The sequence below is a fragment of the Electrona antarctica genome, assembly GCF_951216825.1.
Source record: "Electrona antarctica genome assembly, chromosome: 17".
Lineage (NCBI taxonomy): Eukaryota > Metazoa > Chordata > Actinopteri > Myctophiformes > Myctophidae > Electrona > Electrona antarctica.
In genome coordinates, this window is record NC_136798.1 from 17687631 (window position 1) to 17714678 (window position 27048).

Below are 27048 nucleotides of genomic sequence, written 5' to 3' on the forward strand. Positions count from 1 at the left end.
ATGGGCCCGCCCCAAGGTTATTAGTGCAGCCATGCCCAGAGTTCTCAACAGGCCAGAAAATTAAGGGCCGGCCCTACCTGGGCCCTCATTAAACCCTATACATTCGAGACACTGCCCCCGCTAGAACCCTTAGATCTCCATGCTGACCTGTTCTGACATTCCATATGTTGATCTGACCTCATCAAACCCTGTACACTCAATACACGCTCCATTATTCATATATTGCCAGTACAGAATTAATTCCATATGTTGATCTGACCCCCCATGCCAAAGCGCCAGCACTTGCCCAGCAGTCTGCCGTCACCCAGGCAGATGCGTGTGGCTTCTCGCCCTCAGGGCGTCTTATTAGTAAGCCAAAAATGTAATATGAAATGTGAATCTAATCTGGCTTTTTAATAACTGTAGGCCTATCTAGAGCAATTTTGTACCTTACCTTACACTTTACAGTGATAGTGAATAAACAGTTCAGGGTTCACTCTGATATGGTTTAGATGAGCACTTAGAGATAACAGTGAGAACCCCATTGTTATGAATTGGGCTATTATCTTTATCTGCATGACGTGGTGAATCACTCATCTACGTAGATGATCAAGCATAATTGATTGGCTAGCCTTGATACCATGACCATCAACTACTTTATCAGATGCACAGTGCACAATGATACTAGATGCATGTTCTCTGTCTGTGTCGTGTGTAATAAACTTCAGAACTTGTCATGTAATACAGCCTGTTGTCATCTTGTTCTGCTCGCACACGACTCAACTGAAATGTCACTCATCACCCTTAATTAGAGGAAGACTCTTTAGGGACCACATCATGGTTGGTCAACCAAAATCATCAATAGTGCCTATGTCTATGTGTCTGTTTTGATCATTATACTTCATACAGTGACATACAGTGGCTCGCATTTTCCTGTCCCGCTGCTACTCAAATCAAATTTTTGATTTGTTTATTTATAAAGCACATTTAAAAACAATTTTCATTGTACCAAAGTGCTGTACAGAAAATATCAACACGACAAATACTAACAACTAAAACAACTTCTAATATAGAAAACCACAAGCTCCACCACCTTTTCTGGATCAGACCCCACTTAAAAACCTTTAAAAGCATCGGCGCCCCAGTGGTCCCTAGATGGGCGCGCTGCATTTCCAGAGCATTGTTTATTTTAATAATTGATTTGGTTCCGACTTCCGACTTGGATCAATGGAATTAACGTATTAGGTTATAAGTCCATACTCCCTATTTATCGGCAACGAAAACTCATTTTCAAGGTTTTAAATAAAATACCACAAACTTTTTATATTAATGTTATCAATTAAGTGTTTTGCCAATTATTTGAGAGCCCACTTGCAATAACCTCACAGCTTACAGGTTGGGGATCACAATATAGTACTGTACTTAATAACCACACAAAATCTAGCATCCCTATTTTAGGGGAAACATTCATCAAAATAACTAACCAATCTACAAAAAAATAAACCCATTTTTGTTTTTTGTAAAGGTGTTTATTTTCGTTTATTTAATTTCTTGTGTTCAGAACAGTAATATTACTGATACACTGGTTTTATACATTCTCGCTATTCATCCATATCTGAGAAGCATGCATACAAATGTTTTTACAGCTCTCAAGTGGAACACAGGCAGTATACATACATCTACAGATGTCTTTGTATGATCTACAGATGCATCATTGTAATATATATATCATGTATATGTGCATATTCCCAGATGTATATTTGACCAAAATATGATTTTGACGTACAGCAAATGGAAGTCAAATGATGGGTGATTTTGAAAGTGCAAAGCGAGCAAAGGGTTTGTTTCAGAGAAAAGAAAAAACTTTTGGTCTGGTGAAATAAATTGATCGAGGTATTGTTGAAGAATAAAGCAGCAGCAGCAAGAGAAATAAATGGAAAGAGTAGATAGTTCCTCATTTAAGGCTGTGAGGTACCCCATTTACCAACCCTGTTGCAGAGAAAACATTCTTCACCCACTCGCACCCACCCGTCAGATAAAGGTACACGATAACAATTATTATAAAGGATTGAGTGTGTTTCTCAATCTAGGACACATTCAATCATCTGAAGGACCTAATTATACATTCCCAGTGTGGAGCATGAGCATGCATTTATAGGCTGTTTTGAACAGTCCATTGGAGTCAAGTCAAGCGGTGAGACAGAATCCCTGCCTCAGATTGTAGGTCAGGTGCCTTAGAAGTGCTGTTCATCAAGCCACTGAAAGGTGAGCTTTCATTAATGGCAAAATGCGATGTGTCATTGTACTGGGAATCATATGATCAAGTCCCTTATATCCATGCTATTGAGCTGGATATTGTTTAGTGACTTTAGTCAATTTGTTTTGCCACTAGCCGTTGCTATTCGAATACAATAAATATTACTCTTAAAAGTATTGGTTATATGCAGGAAGGAAATTACAATCCTGATGGAAACAGAAAGCAAAAATAATCTTGCAGCATTAGACATCATGACATCAAGGGTCAATTAACATTAACATAAAATAAAATGGCTAAATGATTATCTTGATTATGAATTCCTTGAGTAGATTTTTTTCATGTATGATAAATTGATAATATGATGTGTGATCCCGATTCCTGAAACAGGCCCTCTGTTGGTCAAACTAACACATGAAAAATAAATAAAAAAATGGCACAAATATTCATGTGGCTGCCATGATGTTGACTTGGTAATTAAATACTTGTAACAGACTACTTGTGAGAACTGAGGCTGTAGACACGTTTTGCTGCAGTGGACAATACCGGCTTATACAGAAAACACAAGTAAGTCACGGTTCAAAATATACAAAAATAAAATTGATATTTGAGAGACGGTACATTATGAATGGTCAAAATACATCTATAAAAATTACAAACTTTCCCCAATTTGGGGGAGTGGAGTGAACGCCGGCTCAAGTTAAGAGTCCTTGCTCTTTGGCCATGCACGGTAGAATAGGAAAAAGTCGAAATATTTACTAGCTCCAGCCTTAACCCAAGTACTATACACAGTTACACACTGGCATTCCGAAGCCTGCTGTTCCGATGCATCGCCATTCTGACTCGCCGCATTACTAACCCAATCCCTAACCGTCTAAGCCACGTAGTTGGAATGGCGTGCGTCAGAATGCCACTCTGTCCCCTGTACACACACACATATTCGTGCTGAATTGCTTATCTTTTCACCTGAACCTCAGTGCCCTGGCCTCCAGCATGGACGTGAGGCAGTAGTTGAGTAATTAACTGAAAAAGTGTTGCTCTACAGATTATTTTTCCAGGCAGTTCTTGCGCTTGGTTAGTTGAGCTGTGCAGTGATTGCAAAATTGTAACACTGTCCGTGTGTACTGTACAGTGTACAGTACGTACATGCGAATGTCACTACCTTACTCGCATCCTCAAATCACAACAGGAGGCCATGGAACCTTCTATGACATTAGATCTCTTACTCAATATCTTTCATAATGTTTCAATTTGGTGGTGAATAACACATTGCTATACGGAACTTCTGAACTAAACTATTCATCGTAGAAGGATGAGACTGATTGCATTCGAAAGCTTGTCTCAAGCCATTTCACTTCCCTGCATAATACATTTCGCAGATGCCACGAGAAAATTATGTAAATCAGAAGTTTGGCTGAATGAACGGGCACCAGTAGGTTGCCCGTGTTTAGACTGTAGAGAAACAGGATGCTGATGGTACATAGGGAACAACATGCAACACAGCTACGCTGCTGGAATCATATCCCAGGGACCCTGCAATTATGTGGCCGTTGTTAGAGATGTTCCAATACCGCTAGCCGTTCTGATGTCAGTGTGTGTGTGTGTTTGTGTTTGTGTGTAACCCTGCATGGTCGTGATTTGAATTACAAATCATGGTTGTACTGTATGGCTTGGCTCAGGTACATTTGTACAACATGAACCCTTTGTACAACATGAAATAATACATACAGAGAAGGAATGCCTGTGACATTACACTCTCTGCTAGCACCACATGTGTTGTTTGCCTGTGTAGTATAATAAGTTATCATCCCGTTAAATGACGTGACGTCTGACCGGTGCATAGACTTGCGTACTCCTGGTCCGGCATTTTATGCCGCATCATTTCTGGCATCGGCATCGGAGCAACTCTATTCAACGCCAATATCCAGTCTACCATCTACTGCTATGCGCATAAAATATACAAAATGATGCATTGTCAACTGGAAAAAAAAGTGAGCATGAACATGGTGATGGCAGTGAGCAGAAGATTTAAGAGGAGCTGAGGCCGGAATCGGACTCTGCGCTGCCTGCGCGAGCCTTGGAGGTAGGGCACGGGGTGGAGGAGCAGGGGATGGTGTAGCAGGAACAGGTGCAATGCTTCATGGTCTCCTCTGTTATCACCTCCCGTAGAGAGTGCTGCTCCTCTACTTTGAAGATGTTGGGCTGCTCTCCCAGGTCTTCACAAATCCTTGAATAACAGGAGAGACAGAGGGGGGGTAAATCAGTCACAGAGAGTTTGTTACACAGGGTTTCAAAGTCAAACTTTTGTCATGGCTTTCAATCATTCTCCCTTTCCGACTGTGTCAAAGCATAGAACGTTAACTGATCCCTCCTATTGCAGGGATATCGCCTTTGGTACAGTACAAAAATAAGCAAACACAACTAAGCTGACAAAATGAAGTTTAGGCTAGAAAAATGACAATAACCATAATTCAGTATCGATGCAAGATGCAGCAGTACAACATCCGATAATGAATGAGTAGGCAGAAAAATGTTATGTCATCCAACTGGTTAACTTGGTTTTGTTCCAACCGATTAAGAATCTTATCACTCGGATAAGATCCCCAATAAAAATAGATAATCTACATTATCATTAGGCTACTCAAACATGAACACTTCTCCAAACGATCACAGAGGCTACAGTTGAAAAGGGCACAAACCACATTCCTTCATGCACCCAAGGTTTATTTAAGAGACACTATCACACGTCTGATGTGCATTTCATGTAATTATTGAAGCTTATATTTGATAGAGACCACAGTATTTATGTACTGTGTATACACAACGCATTCTGAAAATGCCTTTGGTGTCTGTCTATTTCAGTAGTTCTTAGTCTTCCTACTTTTCTCCTGAGCATTTGCATGCCCATACACTACAGTCTATGACCGCATTACACTAAAGTGATTTATATTTTATATTTTCTTACATGAAAATGTTACCATAAACACAATGAACAAAGTCAATGTCACAGGTCAGCCACCAAGGCTAAAGCAGTTAAAAACCTGGAATTATTAGTGTCAATGGCATTTCAGAAACAACCAGAAGACTTCTCCGTATTATGATTGCTAATGGAACATTATCACTAATAATAATAATAACTAACAACAAATAGAGATAATGCAGAACATTATGATAGTGTCCCTTTAACAACTGCAGTATGGTCCAATAGCTGCAACTAGCTTTCACATTACACTAAAATAAATCCAAATGGGAGATGAGACCAATCAGATCCTCCCCAAACAAACAAAAAAGTGAAAAAAGAAAAAGAAAAAGTAGAACAGGTACGTGGCATGTTGGCATCCTGTTCCGAGATGCCGACAAATGAATAGCTAGAAATATGAGGCCAAAATGCAGCTTTCTATAAGATACTGGGGGTTATTTGAGACCATCCACCCACTTAAATTAAGCAGTTAAAAGTTTACACGTCGTGGTTAAGTGTCACCTCGTTGGTTAAACCACGGTGTCACACTATCCAGTTTCATCACTAAAACACAAGAGGTGCTACTGCTAGCCTTCAGGGAAAGTGCTTCAACCCTGAGGTCAACAGGCAACCTTTTAAAAAGAAGCAGGTCTAGTCTGACCTGTTTCCTGTGCTACTCAAGCCATTCACTCTGTACTTCTGCAAGCAGTCATCATCGCATGCATAACAAGCAGGGATAAAGAGCTTAACACATCAGTCATAGGCATGATGGCATCAACCAGCAGGAGGGGAGGGGACATGTATCGTCTTAAGAGTGCCCAAAATGATAGACAGGGCAGTTGACCAATCAAATCGCTGTTTGACATCCAACCACTGTGAGAATCTCATCAAAGAACCAACAGGGAAGCAAGCCGTCTTGACAGCAGAGTCAAAGTTTGAGACCAGCGAGAAGTCAACCATTGTGCATCATTGTCAAGGAACACTTCTGTTCCAGCTGAATGTTAAGCGCTGAGCTGTGGTGCTTTCAGGCAGTGGTTTTGCAGAAGGCATCAAAAGCAAAAACAAACAACCAAACAAAACACAGAAAAACAACAAAAACAACCGTAAGGCGGTGGTGAGTAAGCAAATCAATAAAGACACAACCAGGAACCAGAGAGACATTACAGGCATCTGGAGTTGAGTCAAAATATGGCAGTGGCACCACGCACTCACAAATTCTGAAAGAAAGAGGCACAGTTATGACAACAGCGTGAGGACGGTGCAACAGCCTCATCTGAGACGTAGAATGTAGGTCAAACGGACAATCGGTGGCCTGACTCCCTAATCCCTATGGCCAACTTTCTATGAGAGGGGTAGAAAAATGTAGGTCGCAGCTCACACATAAACACCGTCTCATGGTATGGGGAAGAGAGAGAGCTGAGGTGGCTTAGCTCCGGTCACATGGTCAGAGAGCTCCTTTGAGGAAGCATCCGTTTTGCTGAGCTAGCTATAGAACTTTACCCATCGTCCAGTGACATGCTCGAACATTAGGTAATGAATAATGGACCAACTGCGGTGGCCCATGCCAAACGCCTGTCAGTTCAGAGTTATGTAATATTACAGTTTCATAATCTACCCTCCCTGACAAGAACAGTGTTGTGAAACACTGTTGTTGTGAAACACCATTGTTGGTATAGAGAGAAGTATTTATGAAGACCTCTATTTTAGCCAAATGAGGTGTTAACTGTAAACTGTCACGACACCAGTCCACATGGCAGCCTGTGCAGCGTGGCTTCACGGTGGCTTGTGTGGCTTCATTCACAAACTGCACACACAGTAACTCTGGCTATTGTTGGTTCAAGGTTGGATAGGGAGGCCACATCATTGTACAGGGAGGCCACATCATTATGTCGCGTTCACACTGACAGATGGAAAAGATACAAAAGATACAAAGCTACACAGAGTTTTTGTAGCTTTGTATCTTTGTAGCTGAAGTTGAAACCAGCTGAACTTTTTTGTAGCTTTGTAGCCATGTAGCTTTTGCAGCAGCTACAAACGTCTGGTCATCTTCATGTCACTGGCTTCCATTGAAAATGAATGGTAGACTTTGCATCTGCCCGTGTGAACGCAGCATAATAGACTACAAGGGCTCTAGTTTGAGGGTGGTGAACTGGAGCCAGTTGCACCACCAGTTCAAACTTAGCCTAGTTATAGCTTAAAATGGCTTTTAGTAATGCATAAAAAGATTTAAGGCATTTAAAGGCATAACTAGGATAAGTTTGAACTTAGTGTGAGGTAGTGGAACAAACCTGAGATGAGCTAACAAAATATCCAGTCAGGGAAGATTCCTATATTTTGTAAAACACCTCTACAGATTGCACACATGATGTGTGCAGTGCGTGCGGCTTGGCACAGCGGTAGCTCGAGACATTTAAGACATTTATGGCATTTAAGGCATAACTAGGCTAAGTTTGAACTTAGTGTGAGGTTGTGGGGTTATTTATGGGTGGACGAGTGCCTCTAGTGGCTGAGAAGGGGTCACACACCTGGCTAACAGGACATTGTGTTTTATTATTCTGGACTAAAGTTTACAAACTTATCTCAGGAGTAAAATGAGGGGATAATTTGGGTAAATATGTATGTTTAGGGGTAATTTTATTGCATGGGAAAGGTGAGCATGTTTAACTGTATTTTATTGGAACCCGTGTTTATATGTCATTTTGAGGGAATGTTTTGGTGAGGGACGCTACTGCGCATGTGCAAGCTGGTCTTTTAGTCAGTGCGGAGATGTTTGTCAACTGGTAGAGACCAATGTTAAATTACCTGCCTGCCTGCAGCTATGTGTTGTTTATTTACTTGAGGCTAATGCTAGCGCCTCAACTCACGGGTCGGCCAGAACCGTACACAAGTATAGAGAGAGTGTGTGTGGTTGTGTGTGAAAGAGTTTTGGTAAAATAAATAACAAAAAGAGTTAAAAGACATTTATTTGTTTCTCAAGTTTATTCCAATGTGTGTGAGGCTGAGTAGTTATCATTGCCAGAACTACCAGGGCAAACTTTCCCTTTCGGAGGGATTAAAATCCGAACAGAGGTAGTGGAACAAACCCGAGATGAACTAACAAAATATCCAGTCAGGGAAGATTCCTATGTTTTGTACAGATTGCACACATGATGTGTGCAGTGCTTGTGGCTTGGCACAGCGGTAGGTGAAAGACATTCTGGGTATGCTGCTAGGCAACCAAAATAAACAGGGCGGCACACATAATGTGTGCCGCCAATAAACATTAAAATACTGCTAGCGCTGTCACGATCATGAAATTGTAATTGACGATTAATTGTAATTTGAATAATTAAGATTAACAATTTAATTGTTCTTGGCACATTGAACATTGGAACGAACATTTCTGTATGCCACAGCCCTGTGTCAAACGTCTGACCACGTAATGTGTACTGCAAATAAACATTAACATACCGCCTTCAAACTACAGGCATGTATCTCTATGTTGCAAGTCCTGATAATTTGTAGCTTGTTTGGTACAACACACCTTGCTATCTATCTATACATCTAGCTGACCTGACACTGGCAATGGTGTTGGCAAGATATGGAATGTGTTTTTTGGCAGGCAGACAGTCCTAACAACACACTGTGTTACTTGGGTTACTGCTTTTTGTTGTCCTAACAGGTGTGCCTTTACGCACAACCAAAAGGGAGAACGCACAAATGGCTTTGTTCCAACAAACGATATTCGGTTACTGTTAAAACGGCAGTTAAGCACAATGCTTCACCTTTGACTGTCTACAACTCTAACATAATCTAACAAATAGCATTCATCTGACCTCCAAACCTCAGCTGTAAAGGGCACCTAATAATATAAGGTTACATAATGAGGCGACCAGCTCAGTGGCCTTGTGGTTAGAATGTCTGCCCAGAGACTGGGAGGTCGGGGTTCAATCCCCGGCCGGGTCATACCAAAGACTATGGGACCCAGTGGGACCCAGTGCCTCCTTGCTTGGCACTCAGCATCAAGGGTTGGCTTGGGGGTAAATCCCTGCGACATACTAGCGTCGTGTCCTTGATGTACTTGTACATCAAGCTGCCTCACGCTACAGAAACAGGAGATAGGCTCCTGCCCCTATGGGCCTCATGGCTCTCCTGCCCCTATGGGCCTCATGGCTCGGCAAGGCTACTTAATAAGGCACCTAATATTATAAATCCATAATAAGGCACCTAATAATATACAGTGTCATGTGCTCAAGTCTCTGTTAGAAATCCGACTAATCCGACGACTTAAGGTCTTACAGGCCTTGTACAAATGTACACGTTTCTGCTTGACCTACCTGTCATAGATCAGCCCGTCAATCCCCTGCTCTCTCAGCATCGTCCTGGTGTCGTGGTCGTTGTTGTGCTCCCCCCAGCTGAACACCACCAGTCCTTTGGACTGGGCCTCGCGGATGTAGCTCAGGTTCCGCAAAAGCTCATCGGAGTGAGCGCTGATGCCCTGGAGGGACAGGAAAAGAAGAAGAATGAATCATAATACAGCATGATGGATGAGTAGCAGCGATTTGGGCGGATGGGAGAGGAGCAGAGCAGAGGAATGATCAATAAGGACAGCTGGGCAGCACCCATCCAATCAATATCCTTATTGATTGTGCTTTGATACGTCATGGATAAACTGCAGTTCAGGAGTCCGTTTGCTTTATCTGTGAACTCTCTGTCACCCCCATTGACATTTTAAACTGGTGGTATTCGCTTGTCAGGCAGAAGATTTCAGTATGCTGCCAATGGGTGTAAAATTGCACACTGAATGTCAAAAAGAGAGATGAATTGCTCCGTTAGCACCAGTACCGCTTACCAAGATGTTCTCGCTCTCTGCAAAGCTCATGGCAATCTGGGTAGTTTGGCAGCGGATGTCCATCATCTCGGGATAGAGGTCTGTGATACCCTGGGTCAGGAAGAGGATGGGGTATTTGTTCTGCTTCTGACGCACCCTAAGGGGGAAGAGGACAGGACCTCAATTATCATAACAGAGTTGACCCAAGGCTGGGCACACAGTCAAATGACTAAATGAACGTACAAAGGACAACAACAAAACATCTTAGATCTTCATTTGTTCTTAGATTTGGAGATGCCATGCCAACCGGTAACCAACAGGAAGGTGTATTTCAGCTGTGTGCTGGGGACTGGAGAGTTGTTAACACCTAAGTACTAAATACTAAACACTAAAGTGCTGAATGCACACTGTATTTGCACTACAGGTTTTTCTCTCCCACAAAGGGTCTGCTGAGTCAGCAAAACCTTCCATCTGGGAAGTGATCACAGTGAGCAGCAGCACCGTGAAAAAGAACATTCGTGTAAACTGACCAGGGCATGAACATGCTCTGTTCTAGGCATGTAACGATATATCGTATATATAAATCGAACCTCATATCATGATACGCATCGTATCGTGAGTTGAGTGTATCGTTACATGCCTACAACATAATGTGATGGTAGCCCAAAGCGCTTACATGGTGCAGATATCATCATCATATCATCTTACATGGTGCAGATATCATCATCATATCATCTTACATGGTGCAGATATCATCATCATATCATCTTACATGGTGCAGATATCATCATCATATCATTTTACATGGTGCAGATATCATCATCATATCATTTTACATGGTGCAGATATCATCATCATAATCATCATATCATCTTACATGGTGCAGATATCATCATCATAATCATCATATCATCTTACATAGTGCAGATATCATCATCATATCATCATATCATCTTACATGGTGCAGATATCCGGGTCGAAGCAAGAGAAAACAATGCGTCTCTTGCCCGCTTTCTGCAGGACGCATGACAAGATGACATCCAGGAAACTGTTCATGTTGAAGTAGGATGACAGATTGCCGTCCCACGACTCATCCTGTCAATAAACAAAAAGGTAACACCTAGTAAGGACAATGCAGAGTAACCATAGCTTAAATGTGAGGACCCCTTGAAAACGAGATGATGCATCTGGAGGAGTTCATCCTCTAATTACATTTTGAAATAAAAAGGACACAAGTCAAAATAAATTCACAATTAACACATGTAGTAGCAGTATATATTGTATTTCTAGATATCAAATACTTGATCACAACACATTTAAATCCTTTTCTACAAATAGAAAATAGTGAAATAGTGGTACAAACACACTAATCGTCATTGAATGGACTCTCAAGGTAGAACTGACCTTCATTTGGCAGATCCACTTGAGTTCAATGTTGAAGCCAACATGCTCAGGAACAGCTTCGAAGATCTAGAGAACAGAAATGTAATAATAATACGGTGTTGGAGGAACCGGGAATAGAACCAGTCTGAAGCCTCAATGACCAGCTGAGGAATTATTACATTATGAATGTACACGTCTCTCAGATCATTTAATGGTCGTTGTGAGAGCAAAAGCAAAGCTTGATGCATAACAAGCAACTACTTTACTTAAGTAGCGTGCAGCCATCTGTTGCCATGAAGCAGTTATTTACCTGCGAGAGCGAGGGGAAGGGCTGATGTTCATCAACTTCTTCTTCGTCATCCATCAAATCTGAAGGACAAACAGTTGGTTCCCAGAGACTTTAAGTCAACACACGTGATAAATTCCATGCTGCTGAAGATTGCCATCTTTCATCAGAACAAAAGGCCTGGATTCGAGCCATTCTTTTGATCTTACAAAGCCCACGGCTCGAAAGCATATGCATCAAGCCTAGAGGTAAATCAAAGACCCTGCTGCAACAGCGGTGCAATGGCTTATTATAATGCTTCATTTATACTCCGTTGTATGACGGTGGCGATCAGAGAAGAGCCACCGTCATACAATTATGTATAAATCAGAAATGAGAATCTAATCTAATTAACAGTTGTGTACCTTTGGGATCGTTCACTTTGATGGCAGTGGCATGGACCAGCTGGAAAACAAATCAACAAATCATCAATCAATACCTTGGAGCTAATGTTTTGTACACATTTATTTTCTTAAGCCGAAAGGTGTGTCCTGCCTGGGATTCAAACCCAGGTCTCTAATGCATAAAACAACATTTCTACCAGTGAACTACTAGATAGAGGATCTAGACTAGATTGGGTAGAGAATATATTTCTACTTACTGTATGTTAAGTAGAAAAGGTGCTATCACAATACAATTATTAATTCAATCACCTTCAAAAGTTGCAGCTGGTCAAAGGTCAGGTCTCTCACTGGCACCTCAATCAGCTCCAGAGAAGTCTTGGAGTTTTTCTGTCACAGAGTATAAATGATGATGATAAATAACGCTGGGGTTTGCCAGACACAAAACAAGTAAAACAAGTAATACTACTTGTGGTTTCATGGGAAATATTTCTAGCTCCTTATCCAGACATCAGTCATGTCAAAACTTGATTATTGTAACTCCCTCCTTACTGGCCTACCGGCATGTGCACTTAAGACTCTCCAATTGATCCAAAATGCCTCAGCTCGCTTGGTCTTCAACCAGCCAAACTCCATTTTAATGTTTATCTTAGAGCCTGGCAGATGGAGAGCTGGGATGTACATTGTTCTGGATAAATTAAATTGTGTGTACTGGTGCAGAGTCAAGGGTGGTGTCATCGATAAACCTCTCGATGCCTTGACATTCAATTCATCTTCTCAGGGGAGACTGTTCCCAGGCCCATTCCTGAGGCTATGTTCCTAGAGGCAGCCCAAATCTGATTTCTGGTGTGGCATTACCCCTGCCAATGTTCATGCTGTTAACACAGCAACCAATGTAGACAGGTCTACGACATCCGATTGCACAAATCTAATCTGATTGCTTGCAAATAACAGTGTGCACAGTCAATCAGTGCGTAAAAACAAAAGATCAGATTTCTGATTTGCGTGCAGTCTGAACAAAGCCTTAAGTCCATGAATGTTACCTTCCTGGTGGAGATACAGCAGGTCAGATCATGGTAAACGATGGGGACGGAATCCTTGGAGAGGTGAACGTCAAACTCCACATAGGCAGCACCCTGCGGGAACACAAATATAACATCACGACCACAGAAACATTGATTGATTGATTGATTTCCTATATGCGTGTCACATGGGTTTAGGAGACCAGAAGTGACCATGTGGGCACAGATTAAAGTAAAACTTGGACCCATTCTTCACAAGCCACATATTGTGTTCCGAGCATGGTATGTTTCAGACAGACATATTATCTTTGTTCGAGACCTGGCTGTGTTTGGGCGATTTCATACGATTGATAAGGCAAAGCATCCAAGACCACATTCAACCTGGTGTCCCTATTTTAGGCAAAAATCCTTAAATTATTACTTTTTATTTTGTATTCAGCTTTTTAGTCTGCCTGTATACAAGAAGTGAACGGCAGTGTGCGTGCGTGAAACCTGTCTAGGATCACTGAAGAAGGAAAGGCCAAGCAAAAATAATTGGCAGAACGTTCCGTCACGAGCAGTTAATTTGTTAAGGGGCGCTAGCCCCTCCAACGTCTGGCAGCCAAGTCTATGGACTTTTAATATTTGTCTTATTCATGCCCCCTCAAAAATCAGCATGCGCCCTGTGACGTCATGTGGCAGCCACAGTGAGTGCCCCTCACTTCACACAAGCCGATCTACAAGCTTGCAATGTGCATAGATCGGCTATTTTCACTGCGCGACAAAATCATCCACAAAGCGTAATAGGGATTTTAAGTGGTTAACTTACATGGTTGGCAGCGCTTTGGAATGAGGATATGGTGTTCTCCCTGACTTTGTGGTGCCTGTAAAAAACAGAAATCGAACAATACACGTACATGAATATAACAACATACTGTATATCAGGTAATAAGCACGTTGTGTGTGTGTGTGTGTGTGTGCGCCTTTGTGTGTTCATGCTTTACTTGGCTGCGTGTGTGCTGCCAGCTCCTCTGTGGCCAACATCCAGGGCACTCCTCTTTTTCCAGTATTTAGTGAAGGAGGCACTCATGTCACACTGAAGGCGCTGGATGGGCCTTATCACCAGATAGTCCACTGGAAGGCAAACAAGAAGTGAGCACGTTATCCCCCGCTTCGAATGCTATCAACCCATAATCACCAGTAGGTTACTCATCAAGAACATGCAATGGAGCAAGTAGACTCTACTGGAGTTTATGGCTGCGATTAAGAATCACAGAAGTGAAATTGCTGCCACCGAAGCAAAAACATTAAGTTAGAGGTTAGGGTACTTACTAGACGGTTAAGACAGAGGTTAGCGTTAAGGTTAGATTTAAGGTTAGTAATAGTCGGACAATGGCTGACAACAACAACAACAACGTCTCTGCTCCACTAGAGCCTAATGGCTCCATTAAATGAGCTTGATAAGTAACCTAATGGTTGATATGGGTTGATAACACTCAAATCCGCTAATGTTATTCGATTGATTGCTTCATACAAAGGCATCCTTTTAATACAGGCTGGGTGGGTCACTTTTTTTTCACCTGCAGCCAGATAATATCAGTCAATGTGTCTGAACTGTACGTCACCGATTGTTAGTGGTGGTCACTGGTCAGTATTGAATCATGTCTCTAAACTGTCTAACATTGATAGTTAGTGATCAATACACCTGAACTGTCCTACTGTACATTGATCGTTAGTGATCAATGCATCTGAACTGTCCTGCAAAACGTCACCTCTGACTTTCCCGATGGTCTGTCTGGAATTTCGGCCCATGATGGGAAGCGTGGCTACTCCAATGTCCTTGCCACTCTCTAGGAAGGTGGAGGAGAGGAGAATGGCTATACCCACATGACCTGGGTGAGTGTCCCCCTGGACGACATGTTCACCCATGTCCTCCTGAAGACAAACATCAGATTAGCGCAATGTTGAACATACATCTGCCCAGATAAATTAGATGCAGTCTAAAAGTCTATATTTGGTCTAGGATGCATGTATTTGGGGCTCTTCAGCATTAGACTGGAAACTGTAGACAATTTAAGAGAGATGCAACATAGATCTCCAGCTGGAATTGAACCGGGGGCATTGTTATGTTTTTGGGGGCAAGCTACCAGCTTGCCCACAAAATCATTTTTAACCATTTTAATGATCCCTGGCTTCAACCCAGGTCTATTGATTCAGGTTGTAGGATATAGGTTAATTACGGACACTTGTGAATCAGATAAAGTCATTACCTCAAAGAACTCGAAAGTGAGCTCCAGGTTGTCTGGGTTCATGGTGTGGATGCTGTACTCCATCCACTGGAAAGGCTCTAGGGCATATCCGCACTCAGGCTGGAAGTGCCGCGACTTGTAGCCGTCCTTACTGATCATGCTGGTCTGTAGAGTGGTGGACATTTTGTGCCAGGACGGAGGGTGGATCAGCTCCTCTTCCTCCTCTTCCCCCTCCTCCTCGAAGCCCTCCCACTGTAGCCTAATCCTGGGAAGGAAAAGGAAATAAAAACGACTTTAAGGTCACTCCACACCAAGAACACCAAGAACTGTCAGATTGCAACAGACTGGCATTTCTTTATCAGCACAAAAAAGTCTGCCAACGAAACATTATTTTCCCCGATGCAAATTGCAGAAAGCAGCCACCAGCGCTGGTTTGCACTGTTGCCAGTTCTGCTAATTATAAGCGACTTTGGGCTAGTTTACCTGTAACATAGCTTAATATTCATAGTTGCCCGTTGCTTTATAGTTTGGGCTTATTTCTGAAGTGTAGTTGCTTATTTTGGCTTGCTTTCATGATTACAAATAGCTGATGTAATAGGGCTCAAGTAGTGAAACTAGTTGCTTCTTTTGCAACACGGAGCAAAGCGCATGCATGAGCGCACAGGGCACAGGCGTGCGCAGCTGCGTGCAGCACCTCTCTCTCTCTCTCTCTCTCTCTGTCCGTGACACAATATAAATATAATATAATATATATAGCATAATAGGCCTACCTATAATATATGCCCAGTCGCTTCCCATCTATCTGTGACTGTGTGCAACTCTCGTGCACGCCTGCTCAATCTCAGCAGCTGGTTGGGTGAATGTATTTTTTGTGTGATCTCAATGCAAATATTGCTGGTTTAGCGGGACTAAACGATAAAATTGCGGGATGGTGCGGGACTAAATGAGACTTATTTATTAGACTGGTGACTACACCAGTAGTCAGCCCTGAACATGACTTGCAGACTAGAAGTCCACTCTACAGTGGAGAAATGTATCCCCCTCATCACTACAACATGGATAGCGTCGCTCCTGACATCAGCAACCGACCGGACATGTTCGGTTCTTCATCAACGGGTTCCGACGCGTCGATATGGATGGCAAGCGACGGGAGCTTCTCGTCGGGAGTGTCCTCCAGACAGTCTCGCAACTGGCGACAGCCGACCGTCGGGGCAGTGTGGAGCTGGCTTTAGACTTTTCCAATAAATTCATGTTGTCCAATAAACAAGTGTGTGGGGTGTAAAAAACGTAATTTCACTAAAGTAGGATTTCAAATCGTAAACAATTTTCCTCTATTTTTGAGGGGCACTAGCCCCTCCAATTCCAATAACTTTTCACGACACATTTTTACACGTTTTGGTACTGTGAAGAGCTATGTTTCTGTAATTCGATGCACTTATTTACAAAATCAGTACTGGAAATGGAATTTGATTTCTCTCCCTTTGTCTACTTCTGCCCACTTTTAAGATTACTACTTTTTATATATGTGATGTATGCCATGCTGATGTATGTCTGCTAAATGCCTAAATTGTAAATTGTAAGATGTTTCAAGATCAGATATTTCAACTTCTTCCACTAGAAACTGACCTTTGAAAAGCATAACCAGAATGAGATTATGTTATGTATGATGATAAGAGCGCCCCTCACTTCACACGGATGTGAAGTGAGAGGTTTTTTTTTACTATTTTTTTCTCATGGAGTGCAACACCATTTAGGCTGTTCATTACCGAAGTTGTCCGGGAGCATTTAAGTCAGTTATGCTCCATTACAACAGTCTCATGTCCCTTTTCAGTGCGGACCTTCAGAGAGTGGTGGTGTTGAATTCCATCCCCAGCTTACCTGAAGCGAGACTTCTTGTATTTCTTCTTGGTGATGGATACTGGAGACTTCTTCGAATTGTGCAGACGTAGACGAATCTCTGTCTGGCATGTCAGCCACCCAGAGTCTATACACTCTACACCACCTGCAGGTAGGGCGGAGTACAGGGAGGGAAGGGTTGGTGAGAAAGACACCCAATAGCTCCCATGAGCTCTACCCATCTATCTGGCCACACTGACGAGAATAAGAAAGGACAGGCTAGAACATTGACCATGAAACCTCATGAATTCTAAAAGCTTAAAAAGGTCATTGGTATGGTATTCAAGCTCCTAGACCTAGAGCAAGACTGAGTCATTTTGAAGACACGTAATGTGCTGCTTAGAATTGATAACTTATGGAGCATTAGTCAAGACAGTGGTTGTTCAATGACTCATACTATAAATGACGGTGGAGTTAACCGTGTATTCTTCAACTTACTGTGAACACCAAACTGGCCATCATCAACATTGCACATGAGTGCATCTGCAAGGAGGAAAGAATATATTAGAAGAATTTTAGTAGACACTTAAACAACCACTAAAACTTGTGGGTCTGAATTAGAATTTATTTGCCATCAGTTTTAGTGGTTGATGGCATTTCTTTAAGCTTCACTCATTGAATTCTGAACGATCAACCTACTACAACACTGGTGAAGTTACTTGCGGAGTGGTTAATAACACTATTCAGACTCAAAAGCAAGCTCCATAGAGCTCATTAACGAGTCTACTAATTGCAACAGGTTTGAATTCTCAAAGAAAAGAAAAGCATCTGCTGGCAGATGACAACTATAATAGTCGTAAAACACAAGGTCCTCTGAGGAATTTGCAAGAAGGGGGTAAAAACTAAAGAAAAAAGGGATGGGGTGACAGGGTCCAGGGTGAGAGGGGACAATACGCAGGGCAGGGGACATGTCTACACAGTACACACAGCATGAGATTTTTTCCTATCAAGCTGTGTTTCTAAAAAACCTTTGTCAGAGGGAGTCCTAAACACAATAGTGTTCACCAGAGGAATCCGCCTGTATTTACAATAGTGTTTCCTCTATGACTCTAGATTGTTCCAGCTTTAACAACAAAGCCAACCCCACCACCCCGAGCAAAAGCACACCTCGCCAAAGCTTCCATTTCCATGAAACAGGGCAGTAGGATGTACAATGTAGAGTACGCCCTAAACAAAGAAGTTGCCCTTAAGCCGGATTTATGCTGAGCTGCATAGCCGATATACAAGCTCAAAACGTGACACAGCACAACGCGTTGTGAGCTTGTAGATCAGTTATGTTTGGTGTGCGACACCATGCTCAATGAAGTATATATCAAGCACTTTAAAGAAGTAAAAGAACTGATGTAAGCTCAGATGTGCCTATTCCCCAAAATAAACTTTGCCATCAGCGGGGGCGCGGTGAGCAAAATCTGACCCCGAATCAGTGGTTTATGAGCAACATCGATGCACCCTCTACAAGGGAAGGTGGTATCTGTGTGGGGCAACGTTATCAAACCCAACAATATCATCGTTTTTTCGTGTGCTGTACCTGTGGGGCGCAGAGTGCGCGGTTGCTGATGGGTCTCCCACTTATTGACTATCACTTGACAGGGACCACCAGTACTCTGCAATTCCAATATTTAGGTATTCATATATATTCATTATACACGTATTCATTCATTATAGACATGTGACAAATTAAAGGAAAAACCTGATTAAATGAGTGGAGAAACATAACAAATGGAGATGCTTCCATCCACACGTGTACTGCATAATACACAGCCCATCTGTGGCATATTATGTATACAAATTCTGATCAAGATGTTAAGAGGAACGGATCTAAGTGACTGAAAGAGGGTTTATTATTGTAGCAGATGGCAGGAGCTTCAGTCACAAAGACTGCGCAACTGGCTAGTATTTCCATAGTAACTGCGACTAAAGTTACATCTGCATTTCGATCTACGGGAGAAAGACATCAGTCAATGCAGGATGTGATCAGTCAGATTGTGTCAGCAAGAACAGTTTGTCGACAGGGATGTTACAGTTGGGTTGCAGTACACAAAGCCTGTTACAAAGAGACAAACATAAATGTGTATGTTCATCAGTGGTGCAAACCCCCCATAGGCGCTGGTCTACAGAGATGTGTAAAGAAAAGTCATATAGACAGATGGGTCATCTGTGGTCATCTCCACAGGTGGGCGAGTGCCTGTGTTGTGTACACGCTACACAGGCATGAATGCTTGACCCCAATGGTGAGGGCTCTATATGCTGGGGTCATGACGGGGGGCAATATGTGTGGAATGACAAAGTCATTCTGAGTGATCACCCTTATCTTATGATTAAACATTTAATATCCTGATGATTCCCATCAGGGACATGATGACTGACTGAATGATTTTACAAATGATTATGAAAATGATCTGAATCATACGCTATAGCTATGGCCTTCGCAGTCACCAGATCTCAACCCAATTGATCGAGGTGTTCAATACATTCCCTAATTTGGTGTTTTGATGATGGTGTCTGACTGGTGTCTATCCTTCCAGTTAATAAACTGTGCCACGGTACAATGAAGCTGATCTGGCGGGTTTGTGGTCACCCACACTTTGTTGGTTTTTCCTTTAATTTGTCACACATCTGTATTAATTGTTGATAGACTGTACAAGTATATTCATTCATATACTCAGGGTTCATAGACTGTTAATAGACAGTGAAAATATCCACCATTTTACTCATTGTTGGTAGACTGTACATATCATATTCATTGGTGATTGATTTACTATATTGCGATAGATGTATTCATTCATAAATTCATTGTATCTGGAGAGTCAGGGTGAGAAATGAATTAGGAATGAACAAGTGGTATTGGCAACAATCCCCCACCTCAGCTAGGCTTATCCACAGGTTGAAACCTGGAAAGCGAATTTGTTAGTTACAATCAAGGATAAAATTAGAATCATAGCTTCAATTACATTCTATGTTGCCCTTTATACAAGGTGTGACTGTGAACACATTGATTAAGAAACTTTATTTATTTTCATCCAACATATACCATAGGTCTGTGGTTCAACAACCTCAGGGCCTGGATTATGACTGTGAACCACTGAGTATTTTTTGAGTGAATGAATAATGGGTTTGGCACTTGCCTTTATCATTGCTACTAAGCCCTTACACCCCAAAAAAATAAAAATAAAATAAATCCCCAAAAGCACAAATAGAACCTAATGCCTGATTTATATTTTGTTATATGATGTGTCGCATGAGGAAAGTAGCCAATCTACAACTTCACATCTCTTGTAGATCGGATATTTTCAGCACATACAGTACCACCGACAGAGACAGAGTATGGATTAAGCTTTAGCTAGCGTCCGTTCAGCTTTTAAAAGTAGGCCAGTGCGATGACATGAGAACAGTACAGGCTTTAGACTTTAGGCTTAAAGTAGTTATTCTCAGAAAAGGGAGAAAAAAAGAAACCAGTTCAAACAAGTACATGGCAGCAAAAAGTACTGCTTCCTTATCTGTCCTGGTGTCAGCTCTACCCATGGATGAGAGAAAACGAACCAAGAACCAGACATAAGCAATGTCACCATGTCCTCGAGGCAACAACAACATTCGAGGAAAACGGTAGCTGTTACCGGTCTGCCTGCCAAGTTTCCTTCTTATCACTCTCGCTCTTACGTCGTATCTCTCTACCCCACGCTCTTTATTTCCCCAAGAAGACATTCTACCCCTGGCATGTTGGTTATGCAAGTGAGTATTCTTGCTGTAGCCTTCTCTCTGGTACACATGGGAGAAGCTCACGTGGCACGTGCTATGATTGAGCAGACCAGCTGGCAGCCAGCCCAGGGTAATGCATACTACAGAATGACATAGGTTCACTTCCAGGAAGGACAAACACAAATGTGGGGAACGCGACGCAAAGACCATGTGAACTAGGGCTGGGCAACTTATTATAATATCAATATCCTCCCGATACGAGACTAGATGTCGTCTGGGATTTTGGATATTGTAATATCACGGTAATATCATATGGCAAAGTTGTTGTCTTTTCCTGGTTTTAAAGGATTTATTACAGTAGTAATGTACGGTAATTTTCTCTAGCTGTTCAATTATTTGCATTTATTGCCCACTTAGTTATTATATTGGCATTATTGATGATGACAATAACAATAGTAGATATTTGGTCAAACTTTTGTGATATTTGATTTTGTACATATCGCCCAGCCCTAATAGGAGAGCAAAGCGACCTAAACTTTTGGGCCAAGAAGAATTTCCTTTAATACAGTATATGCAAATCTTCCATGGCAATAAAACAAACATAACAACAGTGTACAAAACCAACAGTAGAGTAAAACCTGCTCATCCTCTTCTTGCTAATGAGCTGAAAAGGGACAATCACAATCGACACACACATAGTACAAATGAGGGAGTGACTTCAACAGCTCCATAAAATACCATTAGATAATGATATTAGCTTGGGAGGAGGGGGGTATACATTTGCTAGGTTGTGTGACACTACACATTTTGCTCACCTTTGATGCCAGGAAGAAACCTTTGAAATAACGGTAATTTGACCCGGCTCCCCTGGGAACAGTGATAGTTTTACTCCACGTGGCGCTGTTAGAGGAAACAACCAACATTTTGTAAATGAGAGCCAGAATGGGTCACGGATCTTGTCCTGTATGGATTTCATTCTGAACAAATACCAACAGTACAGAACACACACAGATTACTCAAAAGAAATATCTTTAGTTTGGGGAAAGAATTTAAAACTCATATCGGAGGCATGACATTTATATTCAAGATAACTTTTTTGTGTGTTACAACAGATTTTTTTCTTTCTTTGACAAACACTTATTTAAATATTGTTTAAAAGTCCTATATTGGCCGACACGTTTGGCCAAATAAAGTATCCGTCAGGGACACAATTTCGTAACCAGACTAATTTTGACTTCAAGCCATAAACCGAGATAAGAAAGAATACAATATCTCAAAAAAGAAGATGGTCAAAGCTGGCAACTATGTGGCCAGTGTTTGGTAAATTGGTAATATCTCAAAATTGTACCCGAGAGGTTCACTTAAACACTCTAATCGCCCAGGGTTATTTAATCCATTAAATCAGAGCGCCCAGCGATTTACAGCAGCGGAGCACATTTAGCGACGGACCAGGTGCTATCCCGGATGTAGCTGAAGTAGCTAGATGTAGCCAAAACACTCCTGAGGCGAACAACAACAACGGGAGGTATGATTAATTCTAACACGACTAGCGACGGGACCGCGATGGGCCGTCTAACAGATAATCTTTGCTTAGAATTGGACGGAATGATTTAGATCAAGAGTTATTCACCTTTTAAGATTTTCGGTCTCGTCTGCTAAAATGGGGGGGGACATTTTCGATGACGTCCCACCGGAAAATAACATTGAATGTTGCGCAACAGCCTGTGGAGCGATGCGATCGATTTTGATATCAATAATCTCCGTCCTGAGCGCTGGGCGTTACTAATTGATTGAACGGAGAACTCCGTCCTTGCCGCTCGGGGTGTTTGTTGTATGTTTCACTTACCCTGTATCACCAACAGGCTGCAAAGGCACAGCTCTCGCATGGCACCAGCTACCAAGGGCTTCACAGCTACCCACCACAGCTATCACCTCACCTACAAAAGTCCACACCATTTTACTTGTTACCTTAGTTGTAACAATAAACTGCTCGAAAGTAAATCATATTACTTGCATTACTACAATGCAATTTCGTCGCCTGACTAGCCAACCTGTCTTGTCTGGATGATGTTTGTGACCAAGAACTGCTTTGTACATTGACTATATTGGAGTGGGTTTTTATTTTTATATATATATATATATATATATATATATGTATTTTTTTTGTTTTGTTTTGTTCTGAATGTTCTTTGGTTGTCTTGATTTGGAATTTGTGTGTTGTTTGCGTTTAAGTTTTTTTGTATTTGTTGCTCTGTTTGTATTTCTCAATTTACTTCTATATTTGTAAAAAACAAAAAATGAATAAACAGAACATTAAAAAAAACAAAAAAACAATACAATTTCAAAAGCAGCATGAAAATGTCCCTTAGACGCACAAAGTTGCATTTCCCAAGACTACATCATTTGGTTGGCAACTGTACGATCTAAATGCCAATTCCTTCATTAGGTAAGTATAGTACAGTATACGATACTTTCAGTCACGTGCAAAGATGAGTCTTAAATAGTTTGTTGTACGACTGTGTCACTCATACAGCTAAGTATAAATCGCCACAAACAACTGAGATGGTATCTCTATATCCAAGTTACAAATCTGTATCACCCTTTAAAAAACGCTGCTAATAAATTGCACTTTACACCTTTGTACTTTCCTTGTGTATGTATGTTTTTAAATGCTTTGTTTCCTAATGAAAGGTATACTGTTTCCTTGTTTTGTTTTATGTTTTTTATGTGGGGACTGCGGATGGAAATTAGCATTTTTTCTAAATCCGGTGTATTTACATTGCATTTATGTAATGGCCATTAATATGCATTCTCCCGTCTAGATAAAAGTAAAGTTGCTTGCGGCAAAGGACAAACTGTCCTTTATGTTTAAAATGTTCATACCTGGTGAAGTGTCTCCTCTCACAACTAGAGTCAATTGACAGGTTTCCATATTGATGTTTTCAGGCAGATTTATGGTTCAAACCAGCTGGGGGAGGAAAGCATTCCAATGTCAACTCTCATGAAATCAATCAATTCCCAATTGCAATAATGACTTGGAATCGTTCTGCATCAACATGCAGCAGCAGCTGTATAGTTGTGCGTGGCAAAAGGTTATTGTCAACAACTTTGTTTAAATGTTCATTTACGTTAGAACGGCTTGTACTAGGACCAAATGGTGATGATGCGCAAAAACACCAAACTTTATATCTGTCTGTGTGGTAATAATACAGTATACTACTATAAACTCACAAAAGTGTTTGCCATTTACAGCATAATCAGGCATGACATTTACATGATTATAGGCAATATGTAATCAAAGTCCAAGATAACGTTTTTGTCTGTAGCAAATCTAGCAATTAACTAATATCCTTTTTAGGCCTACATTTATTCAAAAACTGGAGTAGGCTTGCTAAAGCATTGGCGGATGGTGTATACTTTTTTTGCACGTTTAGATTAGATTACATAAAACGTGATAGATATTACACATTTATAGCTTTATATTTCTCGAGTTGAGATGTACATTTATTTACCTCTGTATCTTTCGGAGGTGGCTGAGGCTCTGCTGGCTCAGGCTTTATGATCCTGCTGGCAGGCAACAACAGTCGGAGTGGAAACACCGCTCACTGGTCGCTCCCCCAACAACACCACCAGCCATTGTTGTCCTGCGGTTAGTTAAAGAGTCATTTTCATTACTGAAGCTGTTATCACGACGATAATAATAATCACGTTTTAACATCAACCTCTAGCCGATGCGGACCCTCCGAAATAATTCTCCCCGACAACAGAGTAGCGACGACGGCCCTCGACGATGCGATGGCCGTTATTATGCTGTAGTTCGACGTGTGGTTCATACCGCCCTGTGCCGGATTGGATAAAGGCGTGCTAACGTTACACCGAAAGCGTTGACCTCTATATTACTGTTACTTCAGGGGGGAGGGTATCGCTGTTACATGCGAAGATGCGATGACAGAAAGTTGGACTTGGTTCCAGTGCGGCGGCACGCCAGCAGTAACAATAAACGCCCCGGGAACACCAATTTATCAGATTGGTGCTAATGAACTAATAAATTTTATTTGGTGTTTTGAGAAATACGTATTAAAAACAACACTGGAGTAACATAATTCAATAGGCCACCCATTTCAGTCTAACACCTCGCGTGTCGCTATCGAACTGCTGCAGTCGTCAGAGAGAAATGGTGTACAATGATGCGGAATGATAATAAAACATGGTGATCAACAGAAAGTGGACAGATATTGATAAACGTTACCTCAATAGTCCATCGGCGTCGGCTGAAGAAATATTCATATTTTGTTTTGACAGTCGCAGGCTTGCTTGAAGTGAACCCCCCACAGTGGGAGGAGCGTGGGAGGGAGTGTGTTGTTGACATCGGGCGTCATGATCTGGTTGGTTGGTTTTGGTTCTCTCAGAATTTAGAACGAAAATAGCTGTTTATTACAAGTTACAACACTAGGAATTCATCATCTCCTGCCATTGGATCCTGTGCACTTTTATTTCACTGCTGTTGAGAAAATAGTGAGAATGTTTGATAAATGGATGATAGGGGATGTTGAAGTTCTTCAATATATATGTTTTTTTGTTTATTTAAGGGAAATAAGCACCAAGTGGTTAAACTACATACGTTTGAATTCAAAATAGAGAATTCACAAAAAGACCACTTTTTAAGAATGTCCTAGTGACCTACAAATGTGTGTTTTACAATTATGATGTTACATAAGTCCATTTCAGTGTAACATGTGTTGGTCCCATGGTTCTGCCACGTGTCAGCAGATTATGTTCTGTCTCATCAGTGAAAGCAAAAAGAGTCGGTCATGTCATGTGCCTTTGGCCAGGCTCAAGTGACCTCTCCAGTGTCCCCTATAAACTAAAGCTTGACTAAAGCTTGATTTATTGATGATAGGATCAGTCAAACAAACTAAGTGACATTAATTTTCTTCAGCAGACTGTCACTGACTAACAACTAACAATAATTCATCTCACATGGGCTTGTTCGTTTGACATAATTTTGTGAGGCAATTTTGCTGATGCCTTCACCTGGGCCTTATACTTTGGCGTATTTAATTTTTCATCAGAGGCCTCCTGGGTTTTGTAATGATAGTAGGCAGGGTAATGGCCTTTGTGTATTGTTAAACACCCAGAATGTGTGTAGTAGCCGTAGGAGATATAGGGGTCAAAGAAAGTCGACGTAAACACTGTGCGTGCGTGCGTGCGCGTGTGTGTGCGTGCGTGTGACTGTGTGTGTGTGTGTGTGTGTGTGTGTGTGTGTGTGTGTGTATTACGCACGTGCGTGAGGCTGGTGTGGCTGGTGTATCTAGGTTGCTGGGTTACATCAACCAAATTTTAGCCTATAGCTCCCTCCAGTGTTCATATTAAAAAGTGCACATTTTTAATTGTGGAAGAAAGTGGTGCATGGAAAAGAGACTACCTGGGTTACTACTACTACTACAAGTTATTACTTGTATCATATGTGCAGTAGTGTATGTGTAGGAATGTAATATATACAAATATCACAAATATACAAGTAATTATTTAGGCTATTATTGATGCCATTTCAAATCAAATATACACAAGAAAATAATATACTGTCACAACATTTTCTTTTCCATATTATTCACAACGTCACACAATCACACTCTCTGGAACGCTGCTATGAGCCTAATGCAAAACCACCGCATTTATGACCAAATAAATTGCATATAACACAAGAAGTCAATAGTAGCCTATATAGACCGTGGACCAGAGAACGCCTCTGCTCTGTGGGCTGTTTGTTGGGGATGAAACTGAAGCTACAGAACATGAAGTACTCCTCTGGGCACTGTTCATCTTTGCCTTTACCTTATGAACCTTCCCTAATGAACACCCATGACTGCAGACCTGGGGAGGAAGAGGTATGTTGATCTATACCTACTCTCTGCTGACAATACACTTCGTAACTCTACTGGGGGACAAATGGCACATTTGTGTCCCCCACCGTCTACCAGTTCCAGTTTGCCTTTCGGGAAAACAGGAGCAAGGAGGATGCCATTGCTACAGCCCTACATTTTAGTCCCCTCCTCTACTCCCTCAGACTCAGAGCCGGATTTACCTTGCTGAGGGCCCCCGGGCTGGAGCAAATTTGAGGGCCCCCCTTGGGGCGCGCGGCGAAGCCGTGCGTC

General features: G+C 41.7%; 1 protein-coding gene across 2 annotated transcripts; it reads right to left on the reverse strand.

Annotated features, from left to right (window-relative positions):
• Positions 1–1474: 1474 nt before the first annotated feature.
• On the reverse strand, positions 1475–25179 carry gpcpd1 (glycerophosphocholine phosphodiesterase 1). Of its 2 annotated transcripts, none has more exons than XM_079526938.1 (21): positions 25143–25179; positions 24406–24537; positions 23777–23861; positions 22740–22830; positions 21709–21793; positions 18726–18801; positions 17636–17680; positions 17180–17303; positions 15323–15566; positions 14825–14987; positions 14057–14186; positions 13882–13936; positions 13095–13187; positions 12364–12441; positions 12076–12115; positions 11696–11754; positions 11407–11472; positions 10961–11097; positions 10024–10159; positions 9509–9669; positions 1475–4460 (listed from the first exon to the last, which is right to left on the reverse strand). In XM_079526938.1, exons 3-21 carry the CDS (start codon positions 23823–23825, stop codon positions 4262–4264), a joined length of 2031 nt encoding a protein of 676 aa, XP_079383064.1. In that variant the 5' UTR covers positions 23826–23861; positions 24406–24537; positions 25143–25179; the 3' UTR covers positions 1475–4261. The 2 variants fall into 2 exon arrangements, with proteins under 2 accessions (XP_079383064.1, XP_079383065.1); XM_079526939.1 differs by lacking the exon at positions 25143–25179 and adding an exon at positions 24616–24732.
• Positions 25180–27048: the final 1869 nt, after the last annotated feature.

Coding starts and splice junctions, on each gene's coding strand:
- gpcpd1 (XM_079526938.1), bottom strand. CDS start 23,825: ATGGAAACCTGTCAATTGACTCTAGTTGTGAGAGGAGACACTTCACCA. Junction 10,160..10,960: donor GACCCGGATATCTGCACCAT/GTAAGATGATAT, acceptor CTTCCCCCTTAG/GGTGCGTCAGAAGCAGAACA. Junction 9,670..10,023: donor CAGAGAGCGAGAACATCTTG/GTAAGCGGTACT, acceptor CTGTCCCTCCAG/GGCATCAGCGCTCACTCCGA.